The 13,599-nt window shown below is 45.2% G+C and overlaps 1 protein-coding gene across 4 annotated transcripts in view; it reads right to left on the bottom strand.

Annotated features, from left to right (window-relative positions):
• Window positions 1-12,677: 12,677 nt before the first annotated feature.
• The window catches only part of ESRP1 (epithelial splicing regulatory protein 1), a 33,791-nt gene continuing 32,869 nt past the window's right edge, over window positions 12,678-13,599 (bottom strand). The window contains exon 14 of one of the 4 annotated variants that reach the window (XM_052788409.1): window positions 12,678-13,246. In XM_052788409.1, the coding sequence (XP_052644369.1) occupies window positions 13,228-13,246 (19 nt within the window). In that variant the 3' untranslated portion in view covers window positions 12,678-13,227. The remainder of the gene's footprint in view (window positions 13,247-13,599) is intronic. The other 3 variants (XM_052788407.1, XM_052788408.1, XM_052788406.1) reach the window with 3 other exon arrangements.

Below are 13,599 nucleotides of genomic sequence, written 5' to 3'. Positions count from 1 at the left end.
TGATACTACTCAGGCAGACACGTGCACCTTTTCCTCCAGCACTGGGAAAGGCAGACAGAAAGAACCAGATGTCATCCTTGTGGTTCAGGCATTCTTACTTTCCCCCCACAGCTCACATCTGGATCATCCGTTGTTATCTTTGGACTCGAGAGGGAACAAACCAGTGCAATGTTAATGTGTGCCCAAGGGTAAGGGTTCTTCCTAAGAGAGCAAGAAAAAAAGCCCTTTCCTAGATTTGACGGGCCCCACCTTTTGTGCTCTTAGGATTGTGTTCATAATGGCAGCTCTTGTCTCAGCAAACCTAGTGCCTTGGGACTCGACAAGAGCTGACAACACCCTCCTTATTAGGAAGCAGTTTGCTGTGAACCAGTGACTTCTCAGAAAATGTTCTAGTCCAGTGCCCATGGTGGGGGTTTCAGATCACTGTGCCCGGACAACAAAAAAACCCCAATTTTGATTGTTCAAACTGAAAATTGAATTTGACGTCAAGTTTCTGTTTGCTACAGAATTAAATTCACGTCCTTTGCTTCAGATAACGCACAAGCCTGAGATCTCCTCTCAGATATGTCTGTGTGCTCCATACGCGTCTGGTCTCCAGTGCATACTACCCTATTCTTCTTTTAGCAAGGGCATTAGGAAATTCAGATGAGAGCCCACATGTATGATCTTAACAGGGCAGGGCCAGCCCTGGCAGCTCAGCTATCCAGATCTCCCGAAGCTCTCAGTTTAATCTTCAGTAGGGTGGCCAAGTTGTTCAGTCTTTCTGAACGAGAGCATCTCTAAACCTCACCTGGAATATTGGTTGGCTGGCTTCCACAGGGACAGCTTCTTCGAAGTCAAACAAAACACCCCCAAGCCCCAAATTATACAAGATCAATTATTAAAAAAAAAGGGGGGGGGGGAGTTTTCTACAGTGGCAGAACACTATGGTATTTCTTAGCAGAGTGAGTCAGACATTTGTAACAGAGGCATGTACACTCCAAGAGCAGCGCGTATATGGCCAACACATCTCAAAAAGCCAACTCTGAGGAACTAACCGTTCTTTCCTAATTAAATATAAAAAATGGGAAATGATGGATAGTTTAATCAGGCCCCTTTACATAATTTACTCCGGGATAGAAGATCATTCACAGTTTTTTTTTCAAATCTTGGCACAAGGGCTTTTCTTGATCCTTACTTCTTCTCTCTCTTATCTGAAAAGCCATTATTTTCCCCATTGCTCTCTGTGGGAGGCATGACCGGCGCCTCACGCAGCAGTGCAGGTGGGGAGCACTACTGCCTGCTATGAACCACTGCAGTCCTCGCCGTTGTCTCCATCCCTGCCTTTCAGAAACTTGAAGAGCTGCTTTGGTTTTTGAACAAAACTGCTGAACTGTCTCCTGTAAGGCCCTATTATGCTACCCGGCTGTAATGTACTGCTTTTGATTTTTGCTTGTCTGGTTTGCTAGCAAACTCCGTTTGCATGTATATGTACTGCACTAGCATGCCAAGAGGCGAGCAGAGATACGTCTATCTGGCTACGTGTTTGGCAAAAACAAACCGATCCTTTTATCACCAAGTGAGATGTCATAATAGCCACCCTCTGGCCTCTCCCTCAGCAAAATTAGGCAGTAAAAAAAAAGGCAGGTCTCCAGCCTGTCCTGTTAGAGTTAACGAGAAAAACCCAGTCAAAGTCAGTGGTGCAGGGGCCTTAACCTTTCTTAAATTGGCGGCACTATTTGCATTGCTGAAGGTGTGGTGAGTCAGCATGGATGGGTTGAGTTGGTCGGTGGTTAGCAAGCACTCCACGACTTGGCACTGATACCAGCTGCTGTTATGTCATTGCTGGGGATGTATTAACACCTTGCCTAATCTGTGTGCTTTCTTGGGGGGGTTATCCTTGCACCTCCCTCAAGTGTGAAATAGAGGGAGAGCGCTGACAAACTCAATCTTTGAGTGCAGAGATTCAGGATCTGTGCCAGCAGCTCATGTCAGCTTTGAGCCTCCGTTTTCTCGTGTTGTGGGGCTGTGACAGTGCAGACGGGCGCTTCCCATTAGATACTCACAGACACCAAAAATAGACAGTCCATTACTGTAGCACATTAGCTGACAGTAATGATAGGGCTCTGCTTACTAGTTCAGTTACATACTGGCAATCTGGCCACTTTGCATGCTTTATTTATCAGGTATTAATTGCAACTTCCACTTATCACCCTCACCCTAAATTGCTGCATTGTCGGTTGCAGCGATCAGACATTTACTTATTTTTGCTTTTGTTATTAGCCTCAGAAAACTCAATTACAGGCAAGCACGCATGCATAAACAAACACACAGTAGTAGGTTTGTGCTGATGTTTTTAAAGATACACATCTGCTGATACTAAAAATAGGTCCTTGTCAGCAGCTTGGTAATTTTAGGCTCAATGAGAATTCATCCCCATGGTAACTGTACAGTTGTTGAATCATTTATTATTTGAGCTTCAAAATCACAACAGTGCCGGCAATTTTCATCCTCTGAACATTTTTTAAGGACCTTTTGCAGCGTTGCAGTACTCCTTGCTCCACACCATCAATATTTATCAAGCAAACAGAGCTAACCCTTGAACTGACTACCTGCTTCTCCTTGGCTGTATCGGGACTGGGATACTTGATAGCAGGATGGCAGTTTAAATAGGTTTCACTTTTGTGATAGCAGCAGTCCCACTGGCGTGGTTGTTTGGCTGGCATTGGTAAGCACCAAGCCCTGCAAACTCCTGATTGGCAAAATGAAACTGAAGTGCGGACCTAAGCCTCAGTCTTTGTCTTGAGAGCCAGAAAACAGGATATTTCAGGTCTCTCTGTTGCAAGAGGTTTTGCAGATAAGGGGCTGGTACTTTTTAACCACGTAGATAGATGCGGTTGACTCCAAGCCGGTGGGGGGACACACTGCCTGGCTTTGTGGAGATAAAAGCTGTTTGTACTTTCCCTTGCGTACAGATAATGCTCATTAGCCATCTTGTGCTAAAACCAAGGGAAGCCAGACGACTTGGCTAGCAAAGCATAAGGTGAAACTCAGGTCCCCTGAGCCCAGGGGTTGCTCAGACTCCGGTCTCATAGAGCCTCCAGAGAGTGGGTCCGGGGGAAGCTCTGCAGGATGGGGCGGGGGGGCTGTGACCACCACCAGGCTTGAAACAACAGAAGTAACTCAGCAGCAGAAACGCTTCCATAGCACACAAATTGCATTGAAATGGGGTGCCTGAGACTGATTTCAGGATGGATTAAATCACAGGCATCAACTACCTCACCAGCTGCCCGCATGATTTTTGTTGCACTGTTGCTGGCCATTAGATTTACTAAAGTGCGCAATACGGAGGGCTGTTACATTTTAGGTAGAAGAGGTTCAGTCCCTTTTGGTCTGACAAACTGGGATCTGAAAGACTGACCCAGAAACACAGACGCTATTCCCAGGTGCCAGCAGTTGTAAAGTGATACGCTTAACAGAGCTGATTCCTCCTAGGTTAAACATTATAGCTATTATATACTGTCATGACTGATGCCATATTTTTAGCTCAAATGCACTTTCATTGTGTGAGCTTTTAAGAAGCTCTTGGACAAGGTAATCTGCAAGGCGCTTTTAAATTGCCTTTGGTCTTATTAGTTCAGTTGAGTTGAACACAGTGAAATAAGGATGTGCAAGTGCCTCATACAGCCGCCGTGCAGCTGCCTTCCACCCTAAGCAGCTTTCTGTAAATCTGTCAGTACCCAAAGTGTGTTGTGCATCACCCGTACGGGATTTGTCAGGTGATCCTGGTGTGCACTGCGGGGAGAGCCAGTGTCTGCCATCAAGGGGAGCTCGGTTTCCCCTCCCGTGCAAGTGTATGTTCACCACTGATGTCACTTACATGCAAAGGGACAATACAGTGCTTTCCCCAAGGGCAGGAGCAGGAGAAAGCGACCTGTCTGCGAACCAGCCCCCAGCCCCAAAGTTCTCTCCTGGACAAGCGGCAGCTCTTCTTTATTCTTTATTCAAGCATCTGGTTGCTCAGTCTGTTCATTTAATTAAACCAGAAATTTCCTTCCCTCCAGTCGGTTCAGCTGCTATACATTTATCCCAGAGCACATACAGGGACAGATTTGGAAGATGCTGCCTTTTTTTATTTCCACCTACCAGCCTCCATCTTCCCAGGCTGGAAAGCGTGCTCTGTGGCCGTGGCCTCAGCTGGTGAAGGCGATGCCAGGTCTCGCCGTACCGCAGCCAGAACGTTTCAATAGGAGAATTACTTGCCTGTAGCATCCAGAAAGCTGGTCACAGCTCACAGGTTTTATAACGAGTTGGGAGGGGGAGAAAAATCACCTGCACAATAGACCAGAAGCGGCGTTTATTTCCAAACCCGTTGTGGCTGAGAGCTTGTTTCCAAGTAGTTTTTTGCATTTGCCACGCAGTGCTGGGTGGACGGCTCAGCTCTGCCCCGTGGGCTCCTGCCCGTGGAGATGGGGTGGCCATGCCAGAGCCCCCCAGCTCTTCCCAAACACTGTTTTGCCCTTGTCATAAAGAATGAAGATCTGCGTAATGACCTCAAATATGCTGTTATTGCCCTGTGGCGTACGTACAGCTAACCATAGCACCCAGTGGTACCTTCTCATTATTTATTCATTTTTACCTTGTCATTATTTATTCTTTTTAACTTTGTTATACTTTTTTGATCCTGCTTGTGGGTGGGTGGGGGACACACAGCAACCTTGTGTGATGCCCCAGCAGTGTTGCTGACTACAGGCCCCTGCAGTCCGTGAGCTCCCGGGGTTGCACAGCCATACTCCAGGGTACCTGCACAGTTGGAAGCCTTCACCAGGTGCCAGCGAGGGTGTTACTGAACCTGCAGAGCAGCGGCAATTGGTGACGGTGCACGGAAAGGAGACCCAGCCTACCTGAGACTTGGAGACCAGGCTGGGTTTGAAACTTGGGGTGCAGTCTCCTCCAACACAGGGTGCTTTTTTATCTGAAGTCAGAGAGAAATAATGAATGTGTGATTCCAGCATACTATTTTTGCAGTTGCTGTCTGAAAAAGATTCAAGTGTTAAAGCCCATCTATCAGCTCTATCTTACTAGCTCTTTCCATCTGGTTGTGACCGTATTTTCCATCTGAGATGCTGGTTAGTAAAAATAGCTCATCTACTATCTGTACTAGAGCAGTGACAAGGGTCTTTTAACCAGGAATGGCTTCCGAGCAGCAGGGTGCTCTAGAAATGTTGTCACTCCATAACTTTGTGCTTACGTACGATCACTTGTAAGAGGCATTTATTCCATGCAACATCCCTTCCCTCTCCACCCTGCAGGCAGATTTGCACAGGGTGAAACTTTTTAATAAATGGGCTGCTTTGTTCTTCGTTTGGCATGTATCTTGCACCCCAAGTTACACACCAGTCTCCTAAGAAATGCAGGCGAAGCACTGCTGTGCCATTTCAGGCGGCGTGCACGTGCCAGCCGCTGCCTGGCGAAAGCTGGCTCAGCTGGCGGCTGGGGGGCTCTCAGGGCCGGCACCTTCCTCTATAACTTCACGCTAGCTTTTATGTAGGGGCTGAGACTGGAAGCAAAGCAGGGCCAGGGGAGCTTCCCCTGGTTCCTGGCGGCCAGAGGAGCGGGCAGAGGGACATGCAGACAGCGCTGCTGTGCCAGGACTGAAGCACAGCAACCCCTGGATCACAGCAGCCCATGCAACTGCCCACCTGCATGGATGCACACAGGACATTGGGGTTTGACATTAGAGATCACAGAGCAAGCACTCACAAAATCCCATTTTTGCTTCTGATGCTTCATTATACAGTGATGGATTCTCTCTACAGGCACCAAAGTGTAACAGCTCTCTAAAAAGCAAACCAGGCTTGCTGATTAATCTAGGCCATCTTTAATTTTCTCTGTGCTCATTTCTGTGTGTTCTTATTTCATTCCTGTGCTGTCACGGAGGGCTCTTGCTGCTAAATGTGACTGCAGCTGTGTGTGAGAGGACTCCCCTCCCTCCTCCTCGGGGATCCGGCTGCAGCAGGGCTGGCACAGCCTCAGCCCCTGCCCAAACCCCCTCCCCAAACTCCAGCAGTAATTCACAGCAGGGCCTCAGCACTCCCACCCCAGGCTCCATGAGTGTGGTGAGCCCAGGACCGCACTTTTATCACCAGTCAGGCTCAAAAATCAGTACGAGATTAGTTGTCAATTGCTGGGGTAGACAAGGCTCGTAGCCTTTGTGGTCCAAACCACTCCTGCATTTGGTTTCTCTTCTGTGGCGCGAAGAGACCGGGTGGGATAAGCTTTGCCCATCATGGGAAGCCTTGAGTGTGGGGCAATTCGATGTGCTAGTGCTATCATCAGGGTGAGAGCAGTGTGCCGTGCCTCCAGCTGGCCTTCCCTAAATGTTCCCTGGGTCTTTTCAGGCTGTTTCGTTGCCTGCGATCCTGTGATGCTCTAATGACAGTCCAGTGTTGATGGTGGTGCTACTTCCACTCCCTGCTCGTTCCTAGCTCTGCAGTGGGGCTTCGCTTGGCTCCATGGCCACCACTGTTGATCCAGCTCCAAACTGTGATCAGTGATAGGGAACTATTACAGTGGTTAAAGGTCTCCGTTCCTTCTCTATGCCCAAGAATGCCCTTGGGCCCTCAGAGCTGTGCCCAGGACCCAACGTGGTGTGTGGTGGCACAGGCCTGGGTGCAAGCACGGCCAGGGAGGAAGAAGGGATTTTCGGATGGGGTTGCTTTCATACTATGAAATCAGGGCCCCAGGATGCGAATGGGGGCATACCTTGTAGGCAGAGGTGGTATCTTTCATTAACTGGAGTGATAAGGTTGAAAAAAAACCCCAAAGTTTGGGTCTCCAGGCCCTTCTTTGGGTATGATATTTCTGTGTTTCAGACATCTCATAGGCAGAGTCAGTCAGGGTATGGTTTACTGGGGTTCATGTGGGCTCCTTGCTCACTTATGGCCACTCAATCGGTCCTCTCCCTCAAGCCCAGCCAGGCTGACGCGTGCAGCCATATTTCTCACAGCAGTAAGTGAAGCAGTGGGGTTGGTATTTAAGAACTTTTCTAAGCGTGGCCATGGTGCTTTTTCAGCTGTTTTCCAGCTCAGTTCTGTAGCCAGTGCTTTGGCCGTGTGTCCTTTCAGCAGGGTTTGCTCTGACTCCATTCCTGAAGTGTCTTGTCGCAGGAGCTCCCACAGCAGACCAGGATTACACATCCCCTGGGGAGATGCAGGTACTAAGCCAAGTAACAGCTACGCACCATGCAAGAGCCACAGGAGAACATTTTTTATCACCACGCTCCATTTACACCATGAAAACAAGTTTTTTTTCTTTGTTTCCAATTTAGCACAGCATGACCTTCCATTGGCTTCTCAAACCAAGCAGGGCAGAGGTAGCAAAGGTAGATGAAAGCAAGCTCATCTCGCTTACGCTCGCTCTGACTGCCCAGGCTTGTTTGCCAAGTAGCCCATCTTTGACCTCCGGTGTGTAAAAGGAACGCTTGGCTCCCTTTGCAGGCAAGGATGCAGATCAGAGCGGCTGTTTACATCTCCATTCAAGTGATTAATGATTAAACAACAACAAAAAAGGGGTCCGTGTGGATCCACGAGCCGAACATGATGTCTGAGCACACACTGAAATAACCGGTTGCTTCGAGGCGGTGGCAAGGCCGGCAAACACACGGGCTCCTTCCCTGAGGCACGGGACCGGAGAGGGACGGGGGCTGGACGGGGGATGCTGGGGAGCAGGCTGTGCCTGCCCCGTGCCACCGTCCCTTCTGGGGCTGCACCGCAGCACTCGCGTGGGGTGCCCAGCGCTTTGGGTCTCCACACCGTGCCTTTCGCCCCCTTCCCTCCCCTGCAGCACTGCCCCTCTGCCAGCCCTTCTCCCCCTCTGAGGGGCACAGTCTGGCTCTACTCCCTCTCCAGCTCCAGAGGGGCCAAGGAGGTGACCTCGGAGAAAGAGCAGGGTCGATAGGGATAGGTGGGAGCATGCAAAAAAGGCAAGAAAGTCCTTACTCAGGGAAGTGGGTTGCAGAGTGGGAAAGGGCATCCTCATGCTCAACCCACCTTGGAGCGCTTCATTACAGGGCGGGTGTTAGAGTCTTCCCCCTCTTCTCATTCTTGTGGCCAGTTTCTACCAGCTCTGCATTTTAACAAGGTCCCTTGCTGAAAGTGTTAAACTATTGGGAAAAAAAAAAAAAAAAATGGCAGCGTAGGCATTGATCGCATTTTTCATTGCAATGTGCTGCTTTCTGGCAGCATTGCTTTTAGGATCTCAGCACTTGTAAGATCCCGAAGTACAGCAGTCCTAGTGTTCAAGGCTGTCAGCAGTGATAAAAGCACCCTGACGAATGATGTCTCCTTAGAGAACGGCACTGCTGCAATTCAGACACCAGAACATACACAGCTTTGGTTGGCAAGTTACTAATTACAGGCTAAAACTACTTGGTGTTCACAGACTTGGGGTACTCCTTTGCAAGTTACTTTAATCAATGTATATTTATTTTCAGCTTGCAATCTTGGAAAATAAAACAACCGAAACCCACAGACTAAAATATAATTAAAGATTTAAAGTATTGGATAGTTTAAAAATTGTTTGGTTTTCATGGCTCAGGATGCATGGTAGGAAATTTGGGATGAGAAATTTCAGACCTGGCAAAAATAAAAGAGCACCGAGCTCGCTATAGCTGCCCATGGGGAGTGTGGAGACCAGCCTTTCCCAACACCCACTTACAGCTTTTGCCATTGCAAGATGTTATAGTGAGATTATCCCTCATCTTGCAAAAATGCAAATAGAAAAATAAAAATTTAAGGGGGGAATTTTTAGGAACTCCTTTAGGCTTAAAAAAATCCTACCCTAAATGTGGGGCATTATTTTCATAGTAAACAAATTGTGATAGAATTCTTATTATTTTTTCTTGGTTTAAAACCATTTTAAAAGATTGCAGTGTTCCTAGTTAAACTGTGTAACGTCATGCCATGCAGGCTGGCATACTGACCACAGAAAGAACCTAAGTGTTAGACAAAAGCTTATTTAAAAAAATCTTTAACATTAAGGTCTTACAAAAACTACATAAAGTATATAAATAGTCAGCTTTAGATTTTTAATTTGGGAATTTTAAAATACAAGGCAACATGCTGCTGAGACTCAGTTAAAAAAAAAAAAGAAACAGGACGAACCTGTAGCAGCCTGAATACTGGGCACACTTTTACCATCAGGGTACACAGGGTTGTCATTCCTTAGGTTATCCAGGCTAGTGGGAGGTATTATATGCTTCCACAGATTAGATTTTTTTTTTAAACATATAAAGCCATTAGATTTAAAACCTGGTTTTACTAAGACTGTAGTTCAGAAGGTGAATTTCCTCCACAATAATTTTAAATATAGTCTTTATGAAAGTATAATATATATTTTTACAATCTTTTTTTCAGATTAATTCCAGTTATTGTCTTCATATTACATATTATTTACAGATCTGAATACATAAGTGGTAGATTCACATCTCCAGTTCAATCAATAATCTTAGCCTCAGAGAAAGTTACATTGTAGAACTGGACTTTCATCTTTACTGATGGAGTCTCAGGCTTTCCTGCTTAAATAAATAAAATTGCCCCCAGCTGAGAACCTGCCTAACTGAAATATTCAGAGATATCAAAGCTGTGAGATTTCCCAATTAATCTTGCAAGAAGAAAACTGAATATACACATTTTCCCCTTTTGTAGGAATCGCTTCATTTCCAGTTTGATTTCTAGAACATACAACCATTATAATGGAGGAACGGTACACTACTCAGCTTTAGGTTAAACAAAATTTAATGTTGTAATCAATTAAAACAGACTTATTGAAAAAGAATATAAAGGATTCTGTTCTGAACTTAATAAATAGAACCCAAAGAATCCCAAACACGAAAGAAAAATTGTGAAAAATAACCCAAAACCCAACTCGGATGCACTTCCTAATATATATGATCTAACTTCATAAAATCTGAGGCCAAGGTCCTAAGAAGAAAGCGGTGTCATCATAGAAAACAAGGCTGGCAGGGACCTGAAGAGGACATCTTGTCCACGTCTACAGCCAGCAGTGGGATCAGCTATACCAGTGCCATCTCTGATGGGTGCTTGGCCAACCAGTCCCAAAAGATTAGCAGAGTGGAGACTCAGCAGCCTCCCCAGGCAGTCCAGATGAGTACTTAACTACTGCTGGTATGAGAAGGTTGTTCCGATGCCTCCCTTAATCCCTGCCTGTAACTCCATCCCTCTCTCCTGGTCCCATCCACAATGGGAAGAATTTATTCATTCTGTCTTCATAGCCATATTTTTCAATATACTGTTCTCATACCTCTCCTCAGCCTCCTTTTCACTAAACTAAGCAATCCCAATGCCTTCAGCAGGCCCTTGGGAGCTGTTTTCACATCCCTTCTGTTCACTCTGCAGTTGGTCCACATCTTTCTGCAATTTTTGTGCCAATTGTTGGCCGTAACTTTTTGCTAAAGTTTTACCAGCACTGTATAGAAGACTCGGAAAACTTCAAGGGCGTCCCAAACAAAAGGCCCATTTGTGCAACCCAACATGATGTTTGCCTTTGCTTTTCAAAAGCATTTAATTATCGTTGCATTCAGTTTGTGGTTTATTTCTCCAAACCTTTTCTGCCCTACTGCTTCCCATCCACTCATTCCCTATCTGTATTTGCTCAGTTGGGATATTCCTGTGCAGTTAATATGCAAAGACTCTATTCCACCATCACACTCCAAGTGGCTTATATAGGCTAATTTTCTACCTGCATAACTATTAATTTATAATCATGCTCCAAAATCAAAGACCCAACCATCTACTCAGAGGGAAAAGTTGGAAATACCATTTAAAAATATTTTGCATCAATTAATCCTGTTCAATATACTCATGTTCACAGAACAGTGATTTAAAAGAATGCCCTGTCAAATACTTCAGCCTGTAACAGTGTGAAGTTTGCCAGAAGAAAATAGAAATCTAGATTACTATGGCCATAGTAATTGTGGGAGGATGGCACACAGGAAAGAGAAGAGCAAAGAAAAAAGGGAAAAAAAGGAAAGGGGTGGGGGGAATTAATTAGCCTCATGTCCATTATCACTTGCCTTGTGTGGAACAGTTTTTCTACACCCCCCCCCCCCCCCGCCTTTTTTTTTTTTCCTTCCCTTGTACTTACTTTCAGAGATACCAAGGCACTGTTGTGGATTTGGTGTCATAGTAACTAAATACTGCTCTACGGGGAACATAAGCACCCCCTTTAAAGCACCCCAAAGTGCTTTGCAGGAACTCTGTCTTAACTGTTGAGGTTTCCTAAGGGCCTCCCAGGAACCACAGGATGAGTTACGTCCTAAAATTTTGCTATTCTTTCTGAGTTTGGTGAAAAGGCAGGGCAGAACAGAAAGCAAAACAGGCTCCAAAGCTGCTGGGGACCCAAACTAGACATCGCCTGTGCAGTCCCCCCACAGCCCCCCCAAGTCTAACCACCACAGAGGTGACAGATTTTGTTGGTTACAAGGTGGACCAAGGCACTTCTCAGGCTGCAATGCTGCAAAAGCCTGTTTTCTTCTTAAGAGAATACACAAATGATGGAGCGCAAAGGTGCAGCCCTTTGGCATAAAAGATACATCTGGGAGAACAAAGGAGAACCTGATACTGAGCTCAGCCTCTCCAGCAGCGGGAGGTCCCAGCTCCCAGGGTCTCTACCCTGGACTATCTACATGTTTTAGAATCTTGCACTAAAGCACATACACAGCTCTGAGTGCCTGTCTCCGGGCTTTAGGATGGTAGCAGCCCAGCTGTGCTTTCCAGAAGCTAGACCAGCAAGGAAGAGGCCATAAGATAAATCCTTTCCCATGTCAACCTCCAGAAGTATAACCAAACACATTTTTGTGGATTTGTGTGTTTTTAAATCATGAGACAGGTCTGTTTGCCAAATACCTTATCTTGTTTGGCAGCAACTTTTTCACTTGGAAGATAGTTTCTAACTTGCAGCAGAGAAGAGTTGCTTGTGGCCAATTTTAAGAACAGATCAGCTTGCAATCCTCAGTTCTGTAATATTTATTTTGAACATGCCAGAGAACCCATCCCATCTGCAACTGTTAGCCTCACAAATCTCTTTATTTCAGGGTTTGTTTTCCCCCACCTCCCTTTGTTCAGGGCAAATAATGAGTATAATCGCCATGGAAAGATGCTGTGCTCTAACCACTAACAGAAGTCTGGTCCCAGGGCAGGCAGGGAGAGCATAGACTGCTAAAAGATATCAGTTATTTAAGTAAGAGCATGTACATCACCTGATGTCACACTTTGCTATGAGTGACAGTTGTTGTGCTGGGTTACAGTCAAAGTATACTCACTCTAGTTCAGAGACCAAATTCAAACTACTGTCCCTGCCTGACCCCTCCTTAAAGCAGACAAGGTGCTGGGTCTTACAACTGATCACAATTCCTCCTCTTAAATATGAGATTGTTAAACACGAAGCATGGTGGGTAGAGCAGGAAGTGGAAAAATAAAAACAGTATCACAGGAGAGAGGTTAACTGCAGTTCTCATTTTCTGACTAAGCAATGTGATCAAAGTTTGAAAATGCCTACTTCTCTAAACCATTTAAAATTTAAATACCTGAGTACATATGGAGAGCATATAAGATAAGAATCAGAGACAAAGCATTTAATATCCCACACTTATATTTTTACAAAGTTACAGCACTTTTTCCTCAGATAATCCATTTCACATTCCTAAGTATTTCTGCACTGTGTAAAACATGCCTGTATATAGTTTACAGAGGCTTCTTTTGCACAGATTAGACAAATATGTACAAAACAAGAAAACAAGTTTTTTATAAAAATGTCAAATGCACAGTTAGAAGTCTTAAAATACTTTTTTTTTTAAAAAAAGAACAACTTTAAACTGTGTGCAAAATTAGGTAAAAAAGACTTTTTTGCTATTTCAAAGAATGCAGTAGATCAGACTTTATAGGTTCAGGCTAAACTATTTTGTGTTAAGAGCAGCTTAATACTTTCTTTATCAAGAAACAACCCTCAAGGACTTGCATGATTTCAGCACCTGTGCTCTCAGTGAAGGGCTTAGTGGTCTGTGTGTGCGTGTCTGAAAATTGTGCTTTAACTTTAAAACACTTAGAGGTCCATCTGCTGATTTCCAGAGTTCTGATGATTTTTCTTGAGCACCATTGGCTTGAGCAGTGGTAAAACTGGGAACATAATCAAAATCTCCATGTAGGCTCGCTGTGTTTGTTCAAAACATCAGAAAGGGTAGAGGAATCTGCATGAAAGAATTGTGCAGGTCACTGAACACCACAATAAAAGCAAATCTTAATCTCTTAATTTCCAAAATATCAAATCTTTACTGAAGGATCAAAAGCTTTAGTTTTCACCTTGCACACACAGGATTTCAATGACATTTTCTGTTAGCGAAACCAGTGTTTCACTAAGAGTATGCCAGAATTTATTCAATGTTACATGACCTTTTAGCATTCAAGGTGAAGTTTTACTATCAACTCCAACATGGCAGTGCCATTACTATCCCTCAGTGCCCACTTTGCTCACTTCTACCTTCCCATCTCTGAGCTGACACAGGTACTCGCACAACTAAGCTGTAAACTGGATTGCGTGAAA

Source organism: Harpia harpyja, chromosome 5 (assembly GCF_026419915.1).
Source record: "Harpia harpyja isolate bHarHar1 chromosome 5, bHarHar1 primary haplotype, whole genome shotgun sequence".
NCBI lineage: Eukaryota > Metazoa > Chordata > Aves > Accipitriformes > Accipitridae > Harpia > Harpia harpyja.
Note: the sequence above shows the minus strand (reverse complement) of the source record. Positions and strands in the feature narration are given on the sequence as shown.